General features: G+C 53.4%; 4 protein-coding genes across 7 annotated transcripts; 2 read left to right on the forward strand and 2 right to left on the reverse strand.

Annotated features, from left to right (window-relative positions):
- The first annotated feature begins 336 nt into the window (after window positions 1-336).
- On the forward strand, window positions 337-7,525 carry CFB (complement factor B). The gene is made up of 18 exons (XM_049889166.1): window positions 337-622; window positions 722-955; window positions 1,339-1,524; window positions 1,655-1,828; window positions 2,071-2,172; window positions 2,277-2,413; window positions 2,831-2,969; window positions 3,305-3,436; window positions 3,750-3,851; window positions 4,150-4,287; window positions 4,755-4,852; window positions 4,996-5,125; window positions 5,331-5,490; window positions 5,593-5,669; window positions 5,876-5,976; window positions 6,080-6,212; window positions 6,293-6,342; window positions 6,655-7,525. The coding sequence occupies exons 1-18, from the start codon at window positions 559-561 to the stop codon at window positions 6,814-6,816; spliced, it is 2,319 nt and encodes a 772-aa protein (XP_049745123.1). The 5' UTR covers window positions 337-558; the 3' UTR covers window positions 6,817-7,525.
- On the reverse strand, window positions 7,007-13,232 carry NELFE (negative elongation factor complex member E). The gene is made up of 11 exons (XM_049889216.1): window positions 13,136-13,232; window positions 12,620-12,702; window positions 10,990-11,059; window positions 10,743-10,888; window positions 10,169-10,243; window positions 10,022-10,059; window positions 9,504-9,841; window positions 9,242-9,386; window positions 9,051-9,105; window positions 8,535-8,637; window positions 7,007-7,177 (listed from the first exon to the last, which is right to left on the reverse strand). The coding sequence occupies exons 2-11, from the start codon at window positions 12,692-12,694 to the stop codon at window positions 7,080-7,082; spliced, it is 1,143 nt and encodes a 380-aa protein (XP_049745173.1). The 5' UTR covers window positions 12,695-12,702; window positions 13,136-13,232; the 3' UTR covers window positions 7,007-7,079.
- Window positions 13,233-13,364: 132 nt separating this feature from the next.
- SKIC2 (SKI2 subunit of superkiller complex) lies at window positions 13,365-24,426 on the forward strand. Its single transcript, XM_049889245.1, has 28 exons — window positions 13,365-13,456; window positions 13,533-13,636; window positions 14,287-14,396; window positions 14,479-14,596; window positions 14,680-14,794; window positions 14,883-14,957; window positions 15,254-15,307; window positions 15,406-15,596; window positions 15,740-15,868; window positions 16,073-16,218; window positions 16,607-16,753; window positions 16,892-16,976; window positions 17,168-17,274; window positions 17,610-17,756; window positions 17,833-17,929; window positions 18,110-18,322; window positions 18,404-18,514; window positions 20,656-20,886; window positions 21,482-21,619; window positions 21,767-21,904; window positions 22,006-22,110; window positions 22,340-22,487; window positions 22,579-22,705; window positions 22,947-23,157; window positions 23,315-23,425; window positions 23,507-23,725; window positions 23,908-24,048; window positions 24,141-24,426. The coding sequence occupies exons 1-28, from the start codon at window positions 13,435-13,437 to the stop codon at window positions 24,339-24,341; spliced, it is 3,741 nt and encodes a 1,246-aa protein (XP_049745202.1). The 5' UTR covers window positions 13,365-13,434; the 3' UTR covers window positions 24,342-24,426.
- Window positions 24,427-24,452: 26 nt separating this feature from the next.
- On the reverse strand, window positions 24,453-26,880 carry DXO (decapping exoribonuclease). 4 transcript variants are annotated; one of them, XM_049889258.1, is made up of 7 exons: window positions 26,790-26,880; window positions 26,180-26,541; window positions 25,556-25,791; window positions 25,250-25,469; window positions 24,979-25,114; window positions 24,748-24,842; window positions 24,453-24,664 (listed from the first exon to the last, which is right to left on the reverse strand). In XM_049889258.1, exons 2-7 carry the CDS (start codon window positions 26,533-26,535, stop codon window positions 24,514-24,516), a joined length of 1,194 nt encoding a protein of 397 aa, XP_049745215.1. In that variant the 5' UTR covers window positions 26,536-26,541; window positions 26,790-26,880; the 3' UTR covers window positions 24,453-24,513. The 4 variants fall into 4 exon arrangements, 3 of the variants coding, with proteins under 3 accessions (XP_049745215.1, XP_049745210.1, XP_049745216.1); XM_049889253.1 differs by having other exon boundaries at window positions 26,695-26,849; XM_049889259.1 differs by having other exon boundaries at window positions 26,737-26,847.
- Window positions 26,881-26,942: the final 62 nt, after the last annotated feature.

The raw sequence follows: 26,942 nt of genomic DNA on the forward strand, positions 1-26,942 counted from the left end.
TCTTGGGGCTGGGCAGGCTTGGGTAGGGGGGATGGAAAGGGAGGCCAGGATGATTCCAGGAACTTTGGGAAGGCAGGTCAGAGATCCTGCAGGACAAACAGCCCCTGGACTCTGCCCTGTCCACACAGTCCACAGGGGAGAGCGAGGGGAGGGGGCGGCAGGGGGCGGGGAGGGCTTATTTCTGGTCTCTCAGGGGGTGGTCGGGGTTTGTTGGAGAGGAGTAGGGGGTGAGGGAGGTGTCAACCGGCCAGCTCTGGAGCTTGGGCAGCAAAGGGTGGGGTTTGTGTGTGCAGTTTCTGTTTTCTTTGCTGGCAGCTCAGTGGGGCCCTCCCACTTGGACATTCCGGAAAGTGTAGCGGGTGGTGCGGGCAGGGTAAGCCGTAGGTGCCAGAGGGATATTGCATAAAAGGCTGGGGGCTGCTGGGGACAGGGAAGGGAGTGTGCCCAGGGCCAGGGCTGAAGTTTCAGCTTGGACACTGAGCAAACAGATCGACAGCACAGGCCAGGCCAGGAAAGACCACCTTGCCCCAGCCTACTCCTCTCCTATCTTCCATTGCCATGGGGCGAAATCTCAGCCCCCCACTCTGCCTGGTTCCCTTGGTCCTGGGCCTTTTGTCTGGAGGTAAGCCAGGGGGTCACTCCCCCTTCTGCTGCCCCAGCAACTCTCCTCGGCCTTGGCCTTGGTCTTGGGGGGCCAGATGAAATCCTCCTTTCTCTTCAGATGTGAGCACAACTCCATTGCCTGCGGCCCAGCCCCGAAGCCTCTGCTCCCTGGAGGGGATAGAGATCACAGGGGGCTCCTTCCGACTTCTTCAGAAGGGCCAGGCGCTGGAGTACGTGTGTCCCTCTGGCTTCTACCCATACCCTGTGCAGACGCGGGTCTGCAGATCCTGGGGGTCCTGGAGCGCCCTGCAGGCCCGAGGCGAAAAGATTGTCAAGAAGGCAGAATGCAGAGGTTGGAGGGCATGAAGGTGGGGGTGGACCAGGGGAGGGATGGAGCAGGGGGTGGCCCAGGCCAGGACTGAATGGGATTAGAACTGTGTTGAGACCAGCCAGGCTGACGAGTTGAGTAGGAGTAGGAGCTGTTCTAGGGGTGGTGGGAAGGAAGGAGAAGGAAGGGGCACAAATTGCAACCCTTACAGTTAAAGGACCACTCAGAAGTGGGGATGGAGGAGCAGCTGGATCGCCCATGCGCTGAAGGACAGAGGGGGGTTGACACTGCTCCTGATGGATCAGGAAGGCACTGTTTCTCAGTGACAGTGATCCTGAGACCAGGAAGGACACCCTCAAGGGCAACCCTTCTGTCTCGGTGACTTCTATTTGCCTCCCTCCCCAAAGCGATCCGCTGCCCTAGACCACAGGACTTTGAGAATGGGGAGTTCTGGCCCCGGGCCGCCTACTACAATTTGAGTGATCAGATCTCTTTCCAATGCTATGATGGCTACACTCTCCGGGGCTCTGCTAACCGCACCTGCCAAGTGACTGGCCGGTGGAGTGGGCAAACAACCATCTGTGACAATGGAGGTGAGAAGGGTCCCTTTCTCCCACATTACCCTCTCCCTCATACCCCTCCAGCCTGAAGAACTAGCACCCAAATGCTTGCTCTCCACGCCTCAGGCTTTGGCCCTCACCTCCATGACTTGCACTTCTGCAGCGGGGTATTGCCCCAACCCGGGCATCCCTATTGGCACAAGGAAAGTGGGCAGCCAGTATCGCCTTGAAGACAGGGTCACCTACTATTGCAACCGGGGGCTTACCCTGCGTGGTTCCCAGCAGCGAACATGCCTGGAAGGTGGCTCTTGGAGTGGAACTGAGCCTTCCTGCCAAGGTGACCCTTGACTTGTGTCCCTAGGTCAGATTCTGTTCTCCTGTCCTAATGTCCCCATGCCAGGGCACCATCTTCTCCCCCTACCTCAAACCAGCTACTTCCTTACTTCTTCCAAAATTCCCTGTAGAGCTTTTCTCACTTCTGAGCATTTCCCACCCTGGAAACCCACCATCCCCTGTCTCCCCTGTTGCTGTGTCCCTGAACTTCCCAGACATTTGACCTCATTTCTGACCTCTCCTCAGATTCCTTCATGTACGACACCCCTCAAGAGGTGGCTGAAGCCTTCCTGTCTTCCCTCACAGAGACCATAGAAGGAGCTGATGCCGAGGATGGGCACAGCCCAGGTTTAAAGGCAGAGAGGGGAGGCAGGGCTGGGAGCTGGGGGAGGATTGAGAAGGGGCAGGAGAACTGGGCATGCTGAGCCTGACACTTTCTGGGGGGCACCTAGGAGAACAACAGAAGCGGAAGATTGTCCTGGATCCCTCGGGCTCCATGAACATCTACCTGGTGCTGGATGGATCAGACAGCATTGGAGCCAGCAACTTCACAGGGGCAAAGAGATGTCTCACCAGCCTCATTGAAAAGGTGGAGCGCTCTCTCCCCTGTAATCAGTAACCACTTGCCACCGAGTCGACTTTGACTCATGTGCGTCAGAGAACTGTGCTCCATAGGGTTTTCAGTGGCCGATTTTTCAGAAGTAGATCGCTAGGTCTTTTTTCTAAGTTGTGACCCTGAAAGGACCTCACTATCCTTCCAGAGCTAGCTCCCTGGTGCCCCCAGCCTCTTTGAACTACAGAAAATTCCCAGGTGCTATTCTGTCCTCCTCCTCCTTTATTTGAAGCAGTTTCTTGACCTTTAACACAGACTCCTCTGTGAACCTCAGGGTGACCAGCCAGTCCTTGAGCCTCTTCCTATGACCTTCCCTGTTCAGCTAAGTTGCTTTCTCCCAATCATAGCATTTTCATTTCAATGTCGATGACCCCTTGCTACCTTCACCCACAGGTGGCAAGTTATGGGGTGAAGCCAAAATACGCTCTAGTGACATATGCCACAGACCCCAATATTTTGGTCAGAGTGTCTGATCCAAGGAGCAGTAATGCAGACTGGGTCACGGAGCAGCTCAACAAAATCAGCTATGACGGTCAGACATTATGGATAAGAATCGTGGGAGGTTCACTTTGGGGTCAGAGAGGTCAGGGGGCTCAGTGGTGTGGCGCAGATGGGTAGTGTGCCCATGTGGGGAGGGCAGGGAGGACCACTTTGTAGTCAAAAGGACAGCAGGGTGAGCGGGGGAATGGGAGCTAGTGGGAATCTCTTAGGGGCTGAGAGAACCACTTTATGGTCAAAGGAAGTCAGTGGGGGTGGCAATAAACTTAAAAAGTTGAAAGACGTGGGATCCCAGGGACTCCTAGGCCTCTGGGGTTCGAGGAGCAATTGGAAGACCAAGTGAGGTGGTGACCTCTTCCCTCTCCACAGATCACAAGTTGAAGACAGGGACCAACACCAAGAAGGCCCTCCAGGCAGTATACACCATGATGAGCTGGCCAGGGGATACCCCTCCTGTAGGCTGGAACCGCACCCGCCATGTCATCATCCTCATGACTGACGGTTAGGTGGAACCTCTCTCCTGCCCTAGACTCCCCACTTTCTGACTCCAGTATGTGGTCCTTAAGTTCGTATGCTCACGGCCCTACACTAGAATCATGGTTGGTGCCCTGGATACTACTTATATCTAGTTGTTGAGCTCTCCTGTGACCCCTTATAAGAAAGGTCTCTTCTCCCCAAACCCCTCTGTGATCCGTCACTTCCATCCTCTGCCCAACCCACCCAGCCATGCATGTCACTGCCTATAGCCAATTAGTCTCCCTTGACTCTCTTTCTTCCTCACCTCCCACCCCCATGGTCCCCATCTCTTCTTCAGGCTTGCACAACATGGGAGGGGACCCAGTCCCCGTTATTGGTGAGATCCGGAGCTTACTGGACATTGGCAGGGACCGAAAAAACCCAAGGGAGGATTATCTGGGTGAGTGACCTGTCCAGAATCCAGCACCCTGCTTCCTCAGCTCCTGCCCCCCAGGGTCTTGCCTTCACCCATTCTGTTGCCCTATATGCATTATTTCATTTATTCCTCACCCTCCTACCCTGGTTGCATAATGGTTAAGAGTTCGGCTGCTACCCAAAAGGTCGGCAGTTAGAATTCATCAGGTGCTCTTTGGAAATTCTGTGGGACAGTTCTACTCTATCCTATGGGGTCGCTATGAGTTGGAATTGACTCGATGGCAATGGGTTTTTTTCTTTTTCTGGTTTTCTTCCTCCCTCAGATGTCTATGTGTTTGGGATCGGGCCCCTGGTGGACCAAGGAAACATCAACGCTTTGGCTTCCAAGAAGGATAAAGAGCAGCATGTGTTCAAAGTCAAGGACATGGAACACCTGGAGGATGTTTTCTACCAAATGATTGGTAGGAAGATACTAGAAGGGCATAATACTATCAGGAAACTCAGCTCTCTCCAGGTCCTGAGGCCACTCATTCCTCCTCTGCCCCTAGCAGTCTAGAAGGCCTTTCTCATCATTCCCTCCCCCAGAGTCACTATTGTTTTCTGGCACTCTCCCACTTCTTGATGATGGAATCAGACCTCTGGGCAACTTCAGAGATCTTTCTCAAGTCCCTCATTAGACAGATGTGGAAGGTGAGGCCAAGAGGTCAAGGGACAGAAAGCTAGCAAGAGTTAGGCCTGATAACAGCCAGGCCACTGATCTCTTAGTCCCAAGTTCTTTTCAAACCGCAGCAGTTCCTTGCCTCCTAATGTGAAGAAACAAATGTCCCTGGGTTTCCTCCCCACAGAAATAAGCGTGTCCCTACCCAAAAGGTTGCTGATACTGGGAATGAAGTGTCCCCACTTTCAGCATGTTCTCCTTTTCTGCCAGATGAAAGTCAGTCTCTGGGTCTCTGTGGCATGGTCTGGGAGCACAGGGAAGGTACTGACTTCCACAAGCAACCGTGGCAGGTCAAGATCTCCATCACTGTAAGCACAGCATCCTAGTGTGGGGGCTTGTGGGAGGTGAGGTCAGGATGAAACGGGGGTAAGATAAGGGAAGGCACAGGGCATAATGTTCTTAGTGTGGTGTTTATGGATGTTGAGCTTTCCCCCTCCATTGTTGTTCCCAGCGCCCTGGGAAGGGATTTGAGCACTGTATGGGGGCCGTGGTGTCTGAGTACTTTGTGCTGACAGCAGCACACTGCTTCACTGTGGAAGACGAGGTACACTCCATCAAGGTCAGCGTGGCTAAGGATGCAGGTAAGGATGCAGTGAATGGAGCCTGAGCTCCAGCCATGCTCTCAACATCTCACACTCCACCCACCCTTAATGCAGCCCCTTCCCTTGTACCCTAGAACAGCCAGGGGTGGGGAAGACTTGAAGTCAGGGATGAGATGGGGCCAGAGACAGGAGAATACCCACAGAGACATGGGTGATTCAGGGGTACCCACTCTCCTCCTACCAGGAGGAACTGTAAAGTGGCAGGAACGGGAAATAGAAGAAGTCCTATTTCACCCAAACTACAACATCAATGGAAAAAAAGCAGAAGGAATTCCTGAATTTTATGACTACGATGTGGTCCTGATCAAACTCAAGAAGAAGCTGACGTACAGCCAGATTCTCAGGTGACAGCATCAGGATTCCTATGAAGAAAAGGCTGGGAAAGGTGGGGCTGCAGGACCACGGCCTGGGCCAGCAGCCCGAGTTTCACCATCTCTCCTTAACAGGCCCATCTGTCTGCCCTGCACCGAGGGAACAACTCGAGCTCTGAGGCTCCCCTTGTTAGCCACGTGCCAGCAACACAGTAAGACATGTTCAGAGAGAGGGGCACAAAGATGAGATGATGAGAGATGAGGGGGACACAAAGGAGCTGCAGTAGGAGCGGCTGGTGTCCAGCCTGTCTCTAGCTTATAAGGAGAACTTCTTGAGGGACTTCTGCTGAGTGACAAAAGCAATGTGGAAATGGTGGGGGAGGGGGCTTGGAGTGACCCAGAGCGTTCACTTGTCCAGAGGAAGAGCTGCTCCCTGCGAAGGATGTCAAAGCTCTGTTTGTGTCTGAGGAGAAGAAGATGCTGGTTCGGAAGGAGGTGTACATCAAGAATGGAGATAAGGTGAGGAGTATGGGATTCTAACGAGAGGTCTTCTAGGCCCCAATCCTCCCTAAGCCCAGCTGCTTATCACCTCTCTCCTCCATCCTTCCCACCTCACCTACAGAAAGCCAGCTGTGAGAGAGATGCTCGAAATGCCAAAGGTTATGAAACAGTCAAGGACATCTCTCAGGTGGTCACTCCGAGGTTCCTTTGCACTGGAGGGGTGGACCCCTATGCTGACCCTAATACTTGCAAAGGTGAGAGAAGGCTCTTTGGTTATGCTATAAGTTCCTGAGGCCCAAGAGTCCTTTTTCCTACAGCATCTCTTCCCCTGCAGGTGATTCCGGTGGCCCCCTGATTATTCACAAGAAAAGTCGCTTCATTCAAGTGAGTTTCCCTCTCTTATCTGTGGGGAGATGCCAAGTGGTCATCATAGGCCCCAAAACAGGGAGGGTCAATACTTGGAGCTGGTGGGAGGTGGGGAGGCCAGTGCCTGTCTCACCTGAAGACCAGTCTTTGGACTGGCTGCTTTGGGGCCATGGGTCTGGCCTGTATGTGTCAGGGAGGACAGGACTAAGCTGTTCTCCTAGTCTAATTCTTTTAGGTCAGCTCAGGTGTACTCAGGAATAGCCATGCTTTCTGGGTTTGGAAGGAATGCTACCAAATAATCCATGGCACCCCCTTCCCCACTCTCTCCAGGTTGGTGTGATCAGCTGGGGTGTAGTGGATGTCTGCAAAGACCACAAAGCAAGCCAGAAATGGCAGGTACCTGCTCACGCCCGAGACTTTCACATCAACCTCTTCCAAGTGCTGCCCTGGCTCAAGGAGAAACTCAAAGAAGAGAATCTGGGTTTTCTATAAGGAATTTCCTGCTGGAAAGGGGCATGGGGTCCAATTAAAACAGCTGTGACAATGCCTGTGTTCCAGATCCTTTTGGGGCCAGGGAGTGGGGAATGTGCACTAGCTGCGTTGTTAGAACTGAAATGAAATCTGACAGCCGTTTTTAAAGGCTAATCCCCCATCCCAAGTGCTGAAAAACCAGAGGCTGAGGGAGCGTCCACCTCAGTGTTTTACTGAGACCGGCATTGGGGGCATATGAGGCACAAGAAATCCAGCTCCGCTCCCTAGAAGCCATCCACAAGGTTCTCCTTGTAGACATCATCACTGTAGACAATCTGGGTCCTCTTGTCCCGGTGGCAACCCTTAGGGCTGTTCTGGACAGCTAGAGAGGGAGGAGAGAGACAGTTAAGGTCTGAAGGAAATCATCAGTTGGACCAAGGCCCAGAGCCGGACTTCGTCACTCCTCACCGCTGACCCTTGGAAGCCCAGCTTTCATGCTGCCCTCTGGTGGCCAGGGCTGCCCTGTCTCCCACGAGCCCTCTTGAGCCAGCGGAGGCTAACCCATTGCCACAGCAAGGAGCGTGAGATGTTACTGCGGCACTGTGGTTGCTGTGATGAATGCTTTTTCCTTGAAAAACCCAAAATGTGATCATTGTTGAGATATGTGAATGATGTTAACCCACTGGTTTCAGTCAATATGTGAAAAATTAAAAACCAGAAAACCTTGGTAGCCCTTTGTTGACACGCTTGGTCAATGCTGGTCCTTTCATCTGGAGACCCAATCTTGCTCTAAGCCTTCTTTCTGTCTACCCCTTTTAGTGTAATCCATTTTCAGTGAAAAATCCCTGTCGGGTTATTTCACACTGAAAAGTGATCCTAGCCCCATTAGGGGAACTCATTTGGGGTGCTGCTTTGACTCTAGACATTCTCCCTCGAGTCTAGCTGCTTTCCCTCTTCCTTTCCTCCTGTACCCAGTGTGTCCCCCTCTTTGCCCCATCTCCAAGGATTCCATCCCTGCCACTCCAGGGCTAGAGTGAATCCCACTGCCCACCCTCCTTCCTCAGCCCAGTTCCCATTCTTTGAGCTTTGTACCTCAGCACTGCTGACTACTCCCTGCTCAAAGCTGTGTCCCTTAGCTTCAGTGGTCTGGGCTCCTCTGGCACTGTTCCCAGCCCAGCCCTCTGACCCCTCCTTTTGTCTCCTTTGCTACATCCTCAACTTCAGCCCCACATGTCAGGAAGACTAGGGACATGTGAGGCATAAGGAGTACAATCCCCAACATATTCCTCAAGCCCAGTTCTAGGCCATCTTTTTTTCCAAAATAAGTATCACTGTTGACATGACCATTTTGCAACCACTCTTCCATACAGATAACTTCTACTTATGTTTTCATTTCATAACTGTGTTCTTGATTCCTAGTTTCAAATGCTTAGGAAATCACTGTACTGTATCTCAAAACGAACAAGGTCACATGAGAGGTCCCTCTTTCTCATCAGCTTGACTCTAGCTCCTACTTTCTTCCCCATTCCAGTCATCCCCTTAGGAGCCCCCTGCAATCTTTTTTTCTCCTTCCCCTACCTCTAACCGACAGATGGCCTGGCAATTCTCCTTCCCATTCCCACTGCCTCCACTCAAATCCAGACCTCTATCACCTCTATGGAACCCTGGGACATGGAGGGGAAAAAAAACAAACAGTGAGCTGTGGGGACGAGAGAGGATGAGGAAGAATCCTGCCTTACCAAGGGAGCCCCAAACAGACTTGCCAGTGGCGGCGTCGAGCATGGGTTGTTTGCGGGCAATGTTGACTTTGAGCTGTACGGACTCCACCTGGGTCCCATTAAGCTGGGGCAGAAAAGGGAAGGGGATAGAGGAAATATTACAGACAAACCAAAGGAGAGCTTCCAGGGGTTGCTATTCTAGGAGTAGACTAAGGAGGTAATGTGAAAATACAATGTCTCGTATGTGAATAGAAGGAAACCCTGGTGTTGTAGTGGTTAAGTGCTACGGCTGCTAACCAAAGGGTCGGCAGTTCAAATCCGCCAGGCGCTGCTTGGAAACTCTATGGGGCAGTCCTACTCTGTCCTATAGGGTCGCTATGAGTTGGAATCAACTCGACGGCACTGGGGTGGGGGGATGTGAATAGAAAGGGGCCTTCTCTGTCAAGAGGAACCAACTTCTTCCTGGCTCCAGTATTTTAAGAAGGAAAAACGAAGACAGTAGGAGAGAGAGAAAGAACAAATCTGGGAAGTCCCAACCTCAGCAACGGCCTGATCTGCTGACTCCATCTTTTCATAGGTGACGAAGGCACAGCTGAGATGAGAGAGAACAGGGTCAGCAGAGGGCCTACAACCTCTTCTGATCCAAACAAACCCAGTGCTCGCAGGCCACTGGAGATAGACTAGCTTCCTCCCCTGGTACTCATCACCTTCCCTCATACCATCCTTACTTTCTGGGTGGGTCCATGGAGAGGTCGATGATGTTTCCAAAGGGAGAGAAGGCCCCACGGAGGAGGGTGGGTGTCATGTCTTCTCCATACACATAGAGAGTATTCCCCTTCCGAGGGGCCCGGCGTTCAGGGAACGAGTCTGACCCTATGGGATCAGGAATCACAGTCGGAAGACATAACCCATTCCACCCGCTACTTTAAGAGTTCACTTCAGTAGGATCCAACTAAATTCTAGCTGAGGTCACCATTCAAGATCACTCACTGCGGAAAGGGCCCTCTCTGTCTCGATCCCGATCCCTGTCTCGTTCCCGATCTCGGTCCCGGTCCCGATCTCGATCCCTGTCTCGCTCTCGGTCTCGATCTCTGTCTCGATCCCGATCTCTGTCTCGATCCCGCTCCCGCTCTCTGTCTCTGTCCCGGTTCCGCTCGTGACTATGTTCCCGGCTGCGGCTCCGGGGAGGGGAGGCTGAGGAGCGGGCACCACCGCGCTCTTCATAGCCCCAGTCAAAGCTCCGAGGGGGGCCATCACCAGCCCCTGGCCCCTCGGACTCTTCCCCATCTGGCCCCAGTTCCCGAAGCCGGTCGCTGGAAGACACAAAGCTGGCAAGAGACAGACAGTGAAGATCAAAGGGCACCTTTATCTCCTCCCTCCAAGCCCTCTGGAGACTCTGAAGACCCTCTGGTGGCCCCTGCTCCTTTCATTCCAGCCCCACACCTTCCAAGAACCCAGGCAATGCCCCCCTTCCCCACCCTTTGCCAAGCGGGACTGCACTCTCTAACCTCTCATACAGAGACTTCCTCTGGGGACGTCTGGATGACTGAAAAAGACGAAGAACAGTTAAGATGATTCCCAGTTGCTGGCATGGGTCTCTCATCTTCCTCAGTACCCGGCCCCTTCCCCAGGGACAAAGAACTGGGGACCATTACCTCCTGCAGATCGTCATCGGCAGACACGCTCCTCTGGAACGGCTGGAAAGTGGGGACTGGCCCCTTCTCAGGGTCCTGGGGAAGCAGAAGAGACATACCTCAGCCGGAGCAGGGGGCTACACAGCCCCTGGACAGAGGAGTTCCTCTTTCCTCTCTCACCTTCTTCTTGGCTCCCTCTTTTTGTTTTACCTTCTAATTCTGCTGCATTTTTATTTGATTATATAGACATTTTCTAAATGAATCAATATATAACCTAGGTATTTAGCATATAAACAAACCTTTCTTGAATCTGATGACATTTTCAGCTTACTCAAGCCCTCAGAGCAACATATCCCAAGAGTTATTGTCCACCCGTGGTAGAGGAGAGCCATACAATGTGTACAAGGAAGGGGAATTTAGGGGCCACCCAGTTTCTTTCATCCTATAAATAAGGAATCTAAAGTTCAGAATGACACAGTGACTTGTCCATGATTTAATACACATTACTTTTCCCCTATCCTCACCTCCATTCCAACTTAAAGGGATGCCCTCTAAAGTCAAGGGATCCCTGAACAACCTTTCTGCTTGTGCTCACCTTTAACTTCCCCTCTAGGGTTCGAGAGCGTTTGAAGCCCGAGTTCTTGGTCTCAGCCTTGATGGCACTGATGGCTCCTGATTTCACTAGCTGCTTTGCTTGCTCTGTTGCTGTGGCTGTGTCCACCACAGGCTGCTCGGATAATGCTGGAGTAGTAGGGGAAAGAGGCATCACGGTGGCCAGGCTGTGACAGAGCTCAGCACCACGCTGCCCACTTCCAGTCCATCCCCATGTCCCCGTCACTCACAGCGTTTGACACCGCCTTGGCTGGCTGTGCTGCTGCTACTTTGCTTCTTCAGAGCCAGCAATGCCTTTTTCTGGGAAAGAGGTTAAGAGAGGAGTGGTGAGGGCCAGTCCTTGTCCAGGTCCTCTCTCAAAGTCCCCAGGCACATCACTCCTGGGACACCCTTCTCAGAGAAAATAATGCAAATGGTGTCCCCTGGAGTGGAATACCGAGGCAGCCTGCCTTTCACATATAGTCGCCCTAGACCATTTACAATGCCACTAATACCTAATCTGCCCAAACCATGATACCCAGAGGCTTCCCAGAATCTCACAATTTTGAAGCTGGAGACAAGAAATTCATTCATTGATCCGAGTCCCAAGATAAACTACAACTATGTACAAGCCTATGTGCTCTTCTTGGGGGCTTTGTTCATCCCTTATACATTTAAAGACACTGTAACAAGACTATACAGGTTTATAAGATGTGATCCCTCTCCTCAAGAAGCTTACAGTCTAAGAAGTACAATGACTAAGCTGAATTGCCAGGATGGCCCATAAGAGGTGCCAATTACTTGCAGCTGAGAGCAAGTAAGATTTTTCTGATGCCTACTGGCTATTAAATTGGGCTCTAAGTATAATCTACGTAACACAGATGAAAAGGAGAAGAGTATTTTAGACATAGAAAACTGACTAGCAAAGACAAGGCTATGGGGATGTGTGCTTTGAGATGAGTGAATAGTTCTGCTTGGCTAAAAAGGGATGTCAAGCTAAGGCTTCAGGGCTATGTTCTACAGACATGAAGCCATTACGGATTTTGACAAAAAAAGAGGAACAGAGTTTTGTATTTTCAATGCATCATTTGGGTAGGAGTAAAGAAGTCTGTCAAAAAAAAAAAAGACTAAGAAACTGGTTGAAAGAATACTACAAGAACCTAGGTGAGTGTTGGTAAAGACGGAATGTAGGAAATATACAAGAAAGAATAAGCAGCGGAGACAACTTCAAAGGAAGAATCAAGAAGACTTGGCAAGACGTGGCAAACACTTGGTTAAGCGACTACTGGAAAAGTCAGAGATGATATTTTTGAGCCCAAATACATGGAAGAACTGACTACAGTCACTCCTATTTGGAACATCAAGCAGAGGAACCGTATTAGGATAGACGAGAAGGTAATAGCTTCAATTCTGGGTAGCTGAGAGTTATCAGTAAGACATTGGATGGAACTAGAAAAACCAAGCTTGGGGGTGACCAGCTCTTAACCAAAAAACCAAACCTGCTGCTGTTGCTGATTCCGACTCACAGTGACCCTCTACGACAGAGTAGAACTGCCCCACAGGGTTTCCAAGGAGTGCCTGGTGGATTCCAACTGCTCACCTTTCAGTTAGCAGCCATAGGTCTTAACCACTATGCCACCAGGGTTTCCAACCAGCTCTTAAAAGGTAGTGCTAAAACCCATGGGAAAGGAAGACAACTCCATTGCAAATTACAGAGAAGAGAAAAAGTACACTTGGGGAAACCCACGTCCTGGAGCTACACTGAGAAGTGTTAAGTCTCCAGGTATGAGCCAGAAAAAGCCCTCGGCCCCTCATACTCCCCCCCAGATGTTCTTCAGAGTGCAATACATGACAGGTCAGGCCATGCCAACACACACTCACCTTTTTCTTGAGTTTGTTGAACTTCTTCTGCAGAGCCTCCTCCTCCTCACTCAATCCGGGGGGTATCACCAACATGGTGGCTTCTGGTTCAGGGGCAGGATTCAAGACATCATTTTTCCAATGCCGCCGCTCAGGGCTCACACAGCGTCCACACCGTACCCAAACCCACTTCTCTGGACCTGCTCATTCCTGTCTTTGGCCTCTCCCTACCCCTTGCTTAAAATCGGCTGCCGTCCAAGCTCCCGCTTGTCGGGATCAACCGGCATTCCCTCCTTTCTTCAACAATCATAGACACCTGAGCCTTGGGGGCCCCGGGAGGGAGAAACACCTCCTCTGTCGCCATGAAGCTGGCACTCGACCCCCCTACCCCCGCTGGGGTTAGTAAGGCAACGACGGGATGCGAACGGCAAAGGAGGCGGTGGAACCCGCGCGGTGCTCCCAGAGAAACGAAAAGGAGGAGAACAGAGAAAAGGTCCAGAAAAAAGGGGCAGAAGAATGAGGAGGAGAAGGCCTTACCTGAGGGGGCGGCAACCGTGGTCCCAGAATCTCGGGCGGCGCCCGCGCGGGCCGCGGATGGCGGGCTCAGAGCGATGACGTAGAAGGGGGCGGAGAACGCGGTAACCAAGGCGGCCGAAGGAGCAGACACTTCCGCCCGGCCTTCCACTGTTCCAGGTCTGTCCCTTGGTAGCGTTCGTCTACGCCCCCGGCGGTGGGTGTGCCGGAAGTCACCTCCACTTCCGCCCGTTCCGGGGCTGGACTTATTCCGCGGCTCCTCGCTGCAGTTCGGGCTGCTGGACAGCTGCCGTGGCACCAAGATGTTGGAGACTGAGCGACTCGGTGAGGAGGAGGACGTGGACCGGAGGAGTAGAGAGGGAATGACCTTTGACCCCTGACCTCTGCTCTTTTTCCGCAGTGTTACCTCCCCTAGGTCCCCTGGACCTGCCCCTTCGGGCCGTGGAGCTGGGATGCACCGGGCGATGGGAGCTACTAAACGTGCCTGGGGCTCCAGAGAGCACCGTGAGTGATTTTTGACTCTGCATTGAAAAAAACACCTTCACTTTCTGACAGTAGGATCTAACCTGATATTGCTCTCCTGTCCCTGTACATGTGTCACCCAGGCCCCATGTGGTGCTGGACAGACCCCAGCCCAGTGAACCTGTGGTGGGTCAGATTCCATGTGAGGACAGAGCAGCGAGCACAGGAGAAACCTTAGCTCTGAGAGCTGCCCTTTTTAATGTGTCTTTTCTCCTTGGAGTCCCCTTTTTCTGTTCCCAAGTACCAGGGCAGTTGGTGGCTGAGATGCTAGTGTTTGAGTCCTTGTTTCTTCATCTTTAGCTCTAGAACTTATTGTGTCTAAAAGTAGTGACTCCCAAATTTCAGTGTGCCGCATGATTACTGGGGGAGGTTTTTTAAACATGCAGATTCCCAGGTCCTCCCCAGAGATTCTGAAATCCGAAATCTGCATTATTGGTCAGCACCCCAGGTAATTCAGTAGCAGATAGTTTTTGAACAACATTTGGAAAGTATCACTTCGGTGTCATTATCTCAGTTTTCTGAAACATTTACCGTTACTGATGACCTAAACAAGAATTCTATCACTTTTTTTTTCATCTGTGCTTTCTTACCCCCTTTCTTACTTAACACTTCTCATCTCACCCTTGTTCCAGCTTCCCCATGGGCTCCCTCCCTGTGCCCCAGATCTGCAGCAAGAAGCAGAGCAGTTGTTTCTGTCATCCCCGGCCTGGCTGCCTCTGCATGGTGTGGAGCACTCAGCCCGGTGAGGGATCTGGAGGGACCAGGACTAGGGAGATGAGTCTCTGAAGGAAAGAAGACCTGAAAATTACTTTCCTTCTTTCCAGGAAATGGCAGAGGAAGACAGATCCCTGGTCTCTCCTGTCAGCCCCAGGGGCCCCAGTCCCCTCCGACCTACAAGCCCAAAGACACTCAACCACAGGCCAGATTCTGGGCTACAAAGAGGTAAGAAGTCGGGGGCGACAAGTTGGGAGAAAGGGGGTGAGAGGTAAGCTCAGTCTCACTGGGGCTCTGGTCTCTTGCCTCAGGTCCTGCTGGAGAACACAAACCTATCGGCCACAACCTCTTTGTCTCTTCGCCGGCCCCCAGGGCCCCTCTCACAGGCCCTGTGGGGGAATCCGACACAGTATCCTTTTTGGCCAGGTGACTCTTGTGGGAACAGGACAGTAGGAGAGAGATTCCCCACCCATCCCCACCTCCTAAATTTCTGTCTGTCCACGCTCTTCCCCAGGTGGAATGGATGAGCCCACAATAACAGATCTGAGCATTCGGGAGGAGGCTGAGGAGGATATAGACTTTGAGAAAGGCAAGTTGGTGCCAAGATCGACCCTTGGAAGGTAGGGCTCCGAGTCTATGCTCTGAGGAAGAGGGGTCCAGGCCTGTCACTGAACTGCTGGTAGTTTTTCCATGCCTTTGAACAAATTAGGAAAAAGTGCTTGTGTTATAATAACCCTCACTGTTATCTGCTGGAAAACTAGTATAACAAATATTCATATTAATAACATCCGTGCCGTGAATGGCATCCCTTACATTTATGCAGTGTGTACCTTGCACAACAGTGTACGGTGACCGTAATTCTATTCCTTTCTCCCTGTTTTCCAGATCTCCTTACTGTTCCACCTGGCTTCAAGAAAGGCATGGACTTTGCACCAAAGAGTGAGTTCTAGTTTTGAGATGAGAGCATGGGAAAAGTGGTGCCCTTCTGCCATGGAGTGAGATGGAAATGACAGTCTCCCTTTTTCCTCTGTCCTCAGATGACCTAGTTCCAGCTCTTGGGTTGCTCAGCCTCAGCCGTCTGTTGGAGCCCCTGGATTTGGGTGGGGGTGATGAGGATGAGACTGAAGCAGTGGGACGGCCAGGAGATACCAGGGGGGACAGTGTTTCAGTGTCTCCCTGCAGTGCTCCCCTAGTCCGAGCGAACAGCTTAGAGGACTTGGTGTTGAAGGTTCGTGGTTCTGGGTGGTGGAGGCGGGAAAGGTGGGCCTTGCCATGGGGAGGGTGGGCTGGCTTGGGTGGGTCTCAGGGGAGGAGTGGGAATGGAGAGTTTTCTGTTTGCATCTTTTATCACACTTCTCCTGGCTTTTCCAGGAAGCATCCACAGCTGTATCCTCCCCAGAGGTACCCAAGCCCCCACCTCAGGAGCAGTGGGCCATTCCTGTGGACGTCACCTCCCCTGTTGAGGATTTCTACCGCCTCATTCCTCAGCCAGCCTTCCAGGTAGTGTGGCTCCAGTCCTCACCTGCTTGTCTTGCCTGCCAGCTCATTTCCTTGTCTTTTCTGTCCACCTTCAGGCCAGGCTTGGACCTCAGGCCCAGACTGTCCTCACTCTGGCCTCCTTTCACCACCCCATGTACCCCATGAGTGGGAGGCAGGAAGGCCCCTCTCCCTTCTTCACCCCTCATCTCTCTCTCTTTCCCACAGTGGGCATTTGAGCCGGATGTGTTTCAGAAACAGGCCATCCTGCACTTGGAACGGCATGACTCAGTCTTTGTCGCAGCTCACACATCTGCGGGGAAGACAGTGGTGGCTGAATATGCCATTGCTCTAGCCCAGAAACACATGACACGGTACGTGTCTTCCCCAACTTCTCCTTCACCTTCCAGCCCTGTTTTCTTCTACATCTTTTCTAAATATCATTTTTTCTCCATCTCTGTATGTTGTTCTTTAGATGAGAGGTGGGGGGTGTGGGAGCAGGGGAGATGGAGACAGGGGCCCAGAGAGAAACAAGGTGTGGGTGGGAAGAAAAGTTAGAAGAATGACCTGTGTTCATTTAGCAAGAGGTTGGGGGACAGAATGACTCCAGGGTCATATTGCGAAGGAGAATGTGAGGGCACCTGGGGTGAAGAAGGGGGCACCCAGGCTCTGGGGCGTGCTTCCGGGCAGGCTCAGGTAGACGAGGAGACTCTGGCCGTGGGTCTGTGTGGAGGGAGCGGCTAATTTTATGCCTCTCTCCAGCACCATCTACACTTCACCTATCAAAGCCCTGAGCAACCAGAAGTTCCGAGACTTCCGGAATACGTTTGGGGATGTGGGGCTGCTCACTGGGGACGTGCAGCTGCACCCGGAAGCCTCCTGCCTCATCATGACCACAGAGATCCTTCGGTGAGAGATGGCACTCAGCAGCGGTGGTCTTCGGGTTGGGTGGGGTCCTGGGAAGACAAGGCTGCTCAGAGAGCATGTTGGCTGAGGGGAAGGAGGAGAGGAGCCACTGGGGAGTCAGCCTCGGCCTCTTCTCCCCAGCTCCATGCTGTACAGTGGCTCAGATGTCATCCGGGACCTGGAGTGGGTCATCTTTGATGAAGTCCACTATATCAACGATGCCGAAGTAAGGAGTGTGGAACCCCCAGGCCACGGCAGCCCTCTCCTGTAGGAACGGTTTAGCAACTTCCATATTCTGCACACTTGTGGACCTTACTGCCTTCTTTCCCCCAGAAGGAACCCTGTGTCACTTCTCTGGGGGCAGCGGGGCAGCCCTCTCTGAATGCCCCATGACCCATCTTCCCTCTCTTTGCCCAGCGTGGTGTTGTATGGGAGGAAGTGCTTATCATGCTCCCTGATCATGTCTCCATCATCCTGCTGAGCGCCACTGTCCCCAATGCCCTGGAATTTGCTGACTGGATTGGGTAAGCTATGTGTCCTGAGGTTCTTGTGGGGGATGCAATATTCCTTGGTTAGGAGACATTAAGGCTACCACAGCAAGGAGAGTGGTCAGGCCTTGGGATGGGGAGGAGAGAGCGGCAGGGGAACCTGTCTGACTTGGCCGGTGGGAGATCCCATTTGGGCCCACGTCATTTTTCATGTTGAGAGATGGGCTGGCAGAGGGCAGCCTTCTAATCTGGCTTCCGAGAGAGACTAGGTGAAGTCAGAGGGGATGGGGAAGGGTACAGGGATGTGACTTCCTTCCTGCCCTCCTGCCCAAGATCTACTGCCCTCTCCCCACCTCCACCCTACCACCTAGGCGACTGAAGCGTCGCCAGATCTATGTGATCAGCACTGTCGCCCGCCCTGTCCCTCTGGAGCATTACCTCTTCACAGGGAACAGCTCCAAGACCCAGGGGGAGCTCTTCCTGCTGCTGGACTCCCGAGGCACCTTCCACACAAAGGGGTAAGCCCAGACACAGGGCAAAGAGTAAGGGCTGGGCCCCGGCTGGGCATGACCACTGCCCCTCCCTGTGCCCCAGGTACTACGCAGCAGTGGAGGCCAAGAAGGAGAGGATGAGCAAGCACGCCCAGACCTTTGGGGCCAAGCAGCCTACACACCACGGGGGACCTGCCCAGGTGAGACTAAGAGGGTTAGTACCTGCCACCACATCCTACCCCCAGCCTTTCTTCCCTCTTCCCTGAGGGGCCTGGACTTGAACTTTGCACCCTCCCTGACTTGACACAGCTTTGCATGTGCCCATCTTAGCTCCACTGGCTTAGGGGTTCAATCTCTGCCCCTTCCTCCTCCTGCCCTAGGATCGTGGTGTGTACCTGTCCCTCCTGGCCTCCCTCCGTGCTCGTGCCCAGTTGCCTGTGGTGGTGTTCACCTTCTCCCGGGGACGCTGTGACGAACAGGCCTCAGGCCTTACCTCTCTTGACCTCACTACGAGTTCAGAGAAGAGTGAGATTCACCTCTTCCTGCAGCGCTGCCTCGCCCGCCTCCGCGGCTCTGACCGCCAGCTGCCCCAGGTGCAGAGGGTGGGCCTGGGAGACTGAAGGGGATGGGTGCTCCGCGACCCCATCCCTGATCACAGTCTCAGCCTTCCGCAGGTCTTGCACATGTCGGAGCTCCTGCAGCGTGGCCTGGGCGTGCACCACAGCGGCATCCTGCCCATCCTCAAGGAGATCGTGGAGATGCTCTTCAGCCGCGGCCTGGTCAAGGTACACAGGGTGGTGGGAGGGGGACTCCCCAGAGCGATAGCCCCCTTAGGGGCTGCTCAGAGGGTGGAGGGGAGGATGTTGGGGCAGGAGAGTGTGGTGGTGAAAGCTTGGGCTCTGGATCCATACTGCCTGGGTTTGAATCCAGCCATACCACTTACTAGCTGAGTGACCATGGGCAAACGACCTAACCTGAGCTTTAGATTTCCTACCTTAAAATGGGGACACATACAACAGGAACAGGCAGTTTTCAGAAGAGAAAACCAAAAAGCTGGCAAGTGTAAATCATTAGTAATCAGAGAAACGCAAATTGAAATACTCATGAGGTTGGACCTTACAGCAATGAGACTTTATAGCAGAAATTAGGAAGCTGCGTAATGCTGAGTGTTGAAAGAGACCTGGAATTATAGAAACTCATATGGTGTGGGTACGTGTACCCAGTTCTGAGTGCACTCTGGCATTATTTAGGCAAAACAAGAGTAGCACAGTCTTTGACACTACGATTCCACTCCCGGGTGCATACTCTAAAGAAACTCTCAGCCCAGGCCGTGAGAGAACACATATGCTCTTACATTGGTGTATTATCTTGTTTGTGGTGGTGGCACATCGGAGGTACCAGCGTGCCCTTCACTGGGAAAATGGGTGAGTAACTTGTGGGGAATGTACACAGAACACAAAGTGCTCTCCTGCACTTCGAAGCTGTGAATTAGCTAGAACCACAGGAACACAGGCGGATGTTGGAAACATTCTGTGGAGAAAAAGAAGTGAGATGTAATGATGTTTTTTATGTAAGTTATAAATTACATGCACACAAAACAAGACACACTCTGCAAGAATACAGTCACACAAAAAGATACGCATTAAGTTTTGGGAGACATCTAGGTCAGTTGGCACAGCAAAGTTTATTACGAAGGTGTTCTGCATCCCACTTTGGTGAGTGGCATCTGGGGGTCTTAAAAGCTTGTAAGTGGCCATCTAAGATACATCAATTGGTCGCAGCCCACTTGGAGCAAAGGAGAATAAAGAACACCAAAGACACAAGGAAAGTATAAGCCTAAGAGACAAAAGGGCCACATAAACCAGAGACTCCTATCATCCTGAGACCAGAAGAACTAGATGGTGCCCAGCTATTACTAATGACTGCCCTAACAGGGAACACAACAGAGAGTCCCTGATACAACGGGGAAAAAATATGCAGCAGAACTCAAATTCATGTAAAAAGATCAGACTTAATGGTCTGACTGAGAGGGACTCCTGAAACTGTGGCCCCCGCATGCTCTGTTAACCCAGAACTAAAACTATTCCCAAAGCCCACTTTTCAGACAAAGATCAGACTAGACAATACTCGTGAAGAGAGTGCTTCTTAGTTTAAGCAGATACGCGATACCAAAATGGTGGCTCATGTCTGGAGGCAGGATAAGAAGGCAGGAAGGGACAGGAGCTAGTTGAATGGACACAGGAAGCCTGGAGTGGAAAGGGGAAGTGTGCTGTCCTATTGTAGAGATTGCAACTAGTGTCACATAACGATGTGTGTATAAATTTTTGTTTGAGAAATTAACTTAAGCTGTAAGCTTTCACCTAAAGCACAATAAAAAATAAATAAATAAAAAATAAAGGTCATCTGCATTTGTGCCACCCTCAAAAAAAGAGATACCCATTAAATGTCGAAGGAGTCCTTGGATGGTACCAACAGATACAAACAGATAACGATGCTCGGCTGAAAGGTTGGAGGTTTGAGTCCACCCAGAGGTGCCTTGTAAGAAAGGCCTGGCAATCTACTTCTGAAAAATTAGCCATTGAAAACCCTATGGAGCACAGTTTTACTCTGACACACACGGGGTTGCCATAAGTTGGAGTCGACTCAGTGGCAAGTGGTATTGGTAAACACATTGGATCGGAGATGGGAATGGGACATGGAGGTAAAAGGAAAGAAAAGAAACAGGTACCTAACTGCATAAATAAAATGGGAATAATGATAGTGCTTAGCTGCAGATTTGCCTGGAGAATTGAATGAAATCCTGTGAGTTAACGACTTGGTACTGTGCCTGGTGCCTATTTAGCCTTGGCTACAAAGTAAGGTGGGTTTGGCCAGGCCAGGGTGTCTGCATAGCTCCTTTGCTGATCCTCTCTCTCCTTCTTCCCAGGTCTTGTTTGCCACAGAGACCTTCGCCATGGGTGTAAACATGCCGGCCCGAACAGTGGTGTTTGACACCATGCGCAAGCATGATGGCTCCACCTTCCGGGACCTGCTCCCTGGGGAGTATGTGCAGATGGCAGGCCGGGCTGGGCGGCGGGGCCTGGACCCCACGGGTACTGTCATCCTGCTCTGCAAGGGCCGCGTGCCTGAGATGGCAGACCTGCACCGCATGATGATGGTGAGCAGGCACATGCTGGGCATGCCCTAGCTCTGGGGAACCTGCTGGGTTCTCTTTTTTCCACCTTTCTTTCCTTTCTCTTATTTTTCTCCTTTTTTTTTGTGGGGGAGAAGTAAAGCTGTTGTTGTTAGGTGCCCTCATGACCCCACGTGACAGAGTAGAACTGCCCCATAGGGCTTTCTAGGCTGTTACAGGAGCAGGACGCCAGGTCTTCCTCCCGCAGAGCTGTTTGATGGGTTCGAACTACCAATCTTTCAGTTAGTAGCCAAACACCTAACTATTGAAACACCAGGGCTCTTTGAAGCCAAGCTAGGAGTGAACAAATCCAAGGATGAGACTGGCGCCGCAAGATCGCATCTCCTGTAGTGTTTCTCACTGTGAATATGGAGCTCAGTGGGGCCTTCAAAAGTCTTTATGGTGGAGTTCAGCTCCCTTACTTCACAGAGCAGGAGGACAAACGGTTTGCCTAGGGCCCTGTGGTTGCAGAGCTGGGACTCGGTCTGCTGGGACTAGATGTAGTCCCCAGAGAACTGGGTTGTGGCAGGGGAGCAGAAGGTCCCACTCCGACCTCCCTGACTTCTCTGACCCGGCCTAGGGGAAGCCATCCCAGCTGCAGTCCCAGTTCCGTCTCACGTACACCATGATCCTCAACCTGCTGCGCGTGGATGCCCTCAGGGTGGAGGACATGATGAAAAGGAGCTTCTCTGAGTTTCCATCCCGCAAGGACAGCAAGGTGGGGAAGTTGGGTGACCAGTATGCTGGGCAGGAGAAGCCAGGCTGGGAAGAGGTGGCCATCTAGAGGCCAGGTGGGGGTGAGGCGGGGAGTGGCAGACTGGGCCTGAGACTCTCATTTGACCACCCCCTACCCCTTGCCCCTCAGGCCCAAGAACAATCTCTGGTTGAACTGACTAAGAGGCTGGAGGCCTTGGAGGAGCCTGATGTGACTGGCCAACTGGTTGACCTGCCCGAGTATTACAGCTGGGGGGAGGAACTGACAGAGACCCGCAGCCTAATCCAGGTGAGTGTGTGTGTTGATGGGATCATGGGGGCCCTGAACCTGGTCCCACTGTCCCTCGTGACACCTCCTCCCTTATGCTCCTGCACACCTCTGCTCTTCAGCGGCGCATCATGGAGTCTGTGAATGGGCTAAAGTCTCTCTCAGCTGGAAGGGTGGTGGTCGTGAAGAATCAGGAGCATCACAACGCCTTGGGGGTGATCCTGCAGGTGAGAGGGATGGGGACCAGGAGCCCAGAACACTGGGGAAGGTTAGTCACCACAGTGGTCTTGTTTTCCCTGCCCCTAAAAAGCCTGCCCTGATTGTTTAATTTGGTCGTCACTGTGTACTGGTGGACTCTCTATGGCTGCTTCCACGGTCACTGCCCAAGGGTGGGGATTTGGTCTCCACCCGAGACATCTTCTCCTCACACCCCACCCTGGCCTTCCTGCCCCCCAGGTCTCCTCGAACTCCACCAGCAGAGTATTCACAACCCTGGTCTTGTGTGATAAACCCATGTCTGAAGACCCGCAGGACAAGGGGCCAGCCACCCGAGACGTGCCCTTTCCAGATGACCTGGTGGGATTCAAGCTGTTCCTGCCTGAAGGTGAGAGTGAGGCAGGTGCCCAGTTCTGACAGCTGTGCAGGGGGATGCCTGGGTCCATGGCGAGGCCTGACCCTGCTCCCTCCTTCCACAGGGCCTTGTGACCATGTCGTGGCCAAGCTCCAGCCAGGAGACGTGGCTGCCATCACCACTAAGGTGCTCCGGGTGAACGGGGAGAAGATCTTGGAAGACTTCAATAAGAGGCAGCAACCAAAATTCAAGTCAGAGATGCTGGGGAGGCCCTTTGTTTGTAGGGGGCCCATGTGGTGGGGCTGGGTCTAGGCATGGTGAGGGGGCTTCCACTGCCTGAGGGGGGCCGTATGGCAGGGGTTAGGTGTGTGTATGGTGAAGGGGGCTCTCCCAGCCTTAGAGGGATCATGTGGTGGGGGGAGCCCAGCCTGAGGGGATCCCTATGGGAGAGAATCTTAGTGTCCCAGGTCACAAGACCTGTTCCCTCCTCAGGAAGGATCCTCCCTTTGCGGCTGTGACCACTGCTGTCCAGGAACTGCTGCGCCTGGCTCAAGCCTACCCGGCGGGACCCCTCACCCTTGACCCTGTCAATGACTTGCAGCTCAAGGATGTGTCAGTGGTGGAGGGTGGTCTCCGGGCCCGCAAGCTGGAGGAGCTGATCCAGGGGGCTCAGTGTGTGCACAGCCCCCGTTTCCCTGCCCAGGTGGGACCCTTGATGCCAGCTCCCAAGCTGGGAGGCAGATGCTTTTCCTCTCTGGCCCCTTGTACACTGGCCGCCTCTATCTCAGCCCTTGTCCTTGGTACAGCCCTGCCGAGGGCTGAGGGAAAGGCTAATGGGCACCTGCCTGGGGTCTTCGCAGTACCTGAAGCTACGTGAGAGAGTGCAGATACAGAAGGAGATAGAGCGGCTCCGCTTCCTACTGTCAGACCAGTCACTGCTGCTGCTCCCGGAGTACCACCAGCGAGTAGAGGTGGGAGCGGCAGAAGGAGGGGGCTGGGGGGCTAGTATAGGAGAGGACACAGGCACCCAACACCCACCTGCTTTCTTCCAGGTGCTCCGGACCCTGGGCTATGTGGACGAGGCAGGCACTGTGAAGCTGGCAGGGCGGGTGGCTTGTGCCATGAGCAGCCACGAGTTGCTGCTCACTGAACTCATGTTTGACAATGCACTGAGCACTCTGCGGCCTGAGGAGATTGCGGCCCTACTTTCAGGCCTGGTCTGCCAGAGTTCTGGGGACCCTGGGGATCAGCTCCCAAGCACCCTCAAGCAGGTAGGGGATACCCACCCCCCATATGCTGGTTCCATATCCCACCCCTCCCCACCCCAAGTACTTAAAACTATCAGACATCAGATTATAAGTGCCCTTAAGAGTGGCAAAGGCTTCTTCCTTGTGCTGGGCCTCCCTATCCTGGGGCAGGAAGCAGGCTTTAACCTTTCCTTCCCCATCTGCAGGGAGTGGAGCGGGTCCGGGCTGTGGCTAAGCGGATTGGCGAGGTCCAGGTGGCCTGTGGCCTGAACCAGACGGTGGAGGAATTTGTCGGGGAGCTGAACTTTGGGCTGGTCGAGGTTGTGTACGAGTGGGCCCGGGGCATGGTAAGTGACTGGGGCTTGGAGCTTTGCACACGGCTGGTTGGGAACCACTGCCCAGGCCTCTGGCCTTTGTCCTCACTCTGCTCTCCCCACAGCCCTTCTCCGAGTTGGCAGGGCTCTCCGGGACCCCCGAGGGCCTGGTGGTCCGCTGCATCCAGCGCCTGGCTGAGATGTGTCGCTCGCTGCGGGGGGCAGCCCGCCTGGTAGGTGAGCCTGTGCTAGGTGCCAAGATGGAGACAGCAGCTACACTGCTACGGCGGGACATTGTCTTTGCAGCCAGTCTGTACACCCAGTGAGCTACCCAGGGAATGACCCCTGTGTAAAAATGTAATAAAAACAGCAAACCACCCATGTGTGCTCATGATGCCGGGCAGGCATGGCTCAGCTCAGAAGACGTAGTGGGGAGAACCACTTAGAAATATGCCTTTATTATCTGTGCACGCGGATGAGACCAGCCCCTCTGAAGTATCAGTCCCGCGGGGAGGGAGTCTTGGGGGGTGATGGAAGGTCCTGGCTCATGGCTTCCACATACCACATGGGCAGGAAGGCATAGGGTGCATCTCGATGTACAGACACGGTGACTGGGCCGCTGGGCTCCCAGGAGAAGAGGTGGATAAGCCTGGGGGCAGGCAGAGGCATGGGTGAGGGCTGGAGGCCCAGCCGCCAGGACTGAGCAGGGAGGGGCAGAGCTAAGTGCCTCACCTGGGGTCATCCTGGACAACTGTGTTCTGGGCAAAGCTAAGGAAGGCGGCACAGAAGTTCATGCACACGGAGGGGTTCCAGCCGTCACGGTCATTCTGGAGAGGGCAGGGGAGGAGCCAGAAGACTGGCAGTGAGGGTGGGGGTAGGAGAAGGAGAAAGCAGCCCTGGACATTAGTCCGTTGGTCTTGGAGCTGGGAGATACAGGTGTGTGCTGCAACACCATTGCCTTACCCTGACATTTTCAAACATCTCCATAGTGGGAAAGGTCTTGAGGGAACAGACGAAACCCTCTGGGTTACGGAAGCCGGCGACTACCTTTGGGACCCCAGGCAGAAATGACTGAGCCCACCATTTCAGGAGCTTGTGTCTGTCAGAAAAGGTAAGGGGTTGGTAGGAACCTCCTCTCTGCATTCTGCCCTCACCCTGAAACTCCCCCCTCCTCCCCAAGGCCCTTTCCCAGTGACAATTCTAGACCCTTGCCCTGCCTGCCCCAACCCTGAACCTGTAGAAGCTCCTCCACTGGCTGGGGCTGTGCATCTCCTTGGAGGTCTTGAGCTCCACATAGCAGGCAGGGGGCTGTGTAGATGGTGCCTGGGGGTCTGTGCAGTCTACTTCTCCTGAGAAGAGCAGAGGGTGGTTCCCCAGGCGGCTGCGTAGCACAGAGCAGAAGGCCACGTTGGTGTTGACCTCCCCAGAGGGGTCTGGGGAGCCTCCAGGCTTGTCTGCACAAGGAGAGAAGCAGCAGGAGGGGAGGGGACTCTCAATCTTTGGGGAAGGCGGATGGGGCTACAGAGCAGGGGCAACTCACCTGCACACATGTACTGCTCAAACTTGTACCCCATGTACATAAGCTCCCGGAGGAGGGGCGGCCGAGCAAGCCTCTGAGCCCGGGCAGCTGGCGTCTCCACCTCACTCAGGTACAGTGTTCCCTGGAACCGGGAGGCTGCAAACTGCCAGCCCTCCTGCCGCTCATATGGTGTAGTCAGTACTTTTGTCAGGTGTCCCCGCCACGTCACTATGGCTCCTGCTAGCCAGCCTGGACCCCTGAGAGGGAGGAGTTAGAGGCTGGGGGACTGACAAGCATTAGCTTGGGATGGCTCCCCTAAAGAATAGCCTAGGTTCCTTCTAAGGACTGATTCTCACTCCAGATTTTGCTCTCCTGGTTTTAAGGGGAAGGAGCTCTGGTGGCACAACAGTTAAGCACTCAGCTGCTAACCGAATGGTTGGTGGTTTGAACCCACCCCACACTCCCTGGGATAAAGACCTGGCAATCTGCTTCTGAAAAGATTACAGCCAAGAAAGCCCTATGTGACAGTTCACATGGGGTCGCTATGTGTCAGAATGGACTCAAGCCACTCAAGGAGCCAGTCGACAACAATTTTAAGGGAAGGTGCAGGTCTTGGGTTCTCCCTGTGTGATAGATTTTGCTCACCCCTCCAGCTGGCCTTGGTGCTCCAGAAGCCAGCGTAGCAGGTGGTCCAGCCCCTCTCGAATCTCCTCATCCCGGGGCTGATATCGATCAGGGTACCCGTCTCTAAGGTCAAAGTTGGGGCCTGGACCATTGGTAGGGGGTGGGCTGTAGTAGCGCAGGGCTCGGGCATCTCCGTGGTACTGGCGTTGGGCATCCAGGGAGAAGCAGCCCAGTTCAGAAGGACGCCGGTAGAAAGGAAAGGGCCCAGAGTAGAGGGCAGGGTCTGTGGGCAGTGAGGGTGCTGGGCGGGGGAGTTTGTTCCGAGGCTCAGCTACTTCTAGGTTCCCAGCTCCTCTCTTGGTCCCTCTGGGGTCCATGTAGTTCTGAGAGGTGAAAACAATGCCCATGTAAAAGAAGCTACTGAGACGTGTGGCTCCGAGTCAGGACTACGTGGGACTCCCGATAGCCAGACTCTGGGTTTGAAATATCCAGATGCCAACACCTCCAACAGAACCGCGGCCAGGCAGGCACCCTACCTCTCTCCCCACGGCCTCTACTCCCGCTCCCAGGACACTCGCCTCCGAACACAATGGTGTTAGGAAGTTTGGGCTCAGATCCAGGATCTGGTTACCTCGAAGCCCCTCAACCTCGACTTCCACCTCCACAGGACTATGATGTCATGTTATGGCAGGCACTTAAGAAATCGAAAAGGGTTGCAATCGTTAAGTTTCCGCCTTCCGATGACGCAATCATTCAGCGACAATGGAAGACAAACTCATCGAGG

The sequence above is a fragment of the Elephas maximus genome, chromosome 1 (assembly GCF_024166365.1).
Source record: "Elephas maximus indicus isolate mEleMax1 chromosome 1, mEleMax1 primary haplotype, whole genome shotgun sequence".
In the NCBI taxonomy this organism is placed as follows: domain Eukaryota; kingdom Metazoa; phylum Chordata; class Mammalia; order Proboscidea; family Elephantidae; genus Elephas; species Elephas maximus.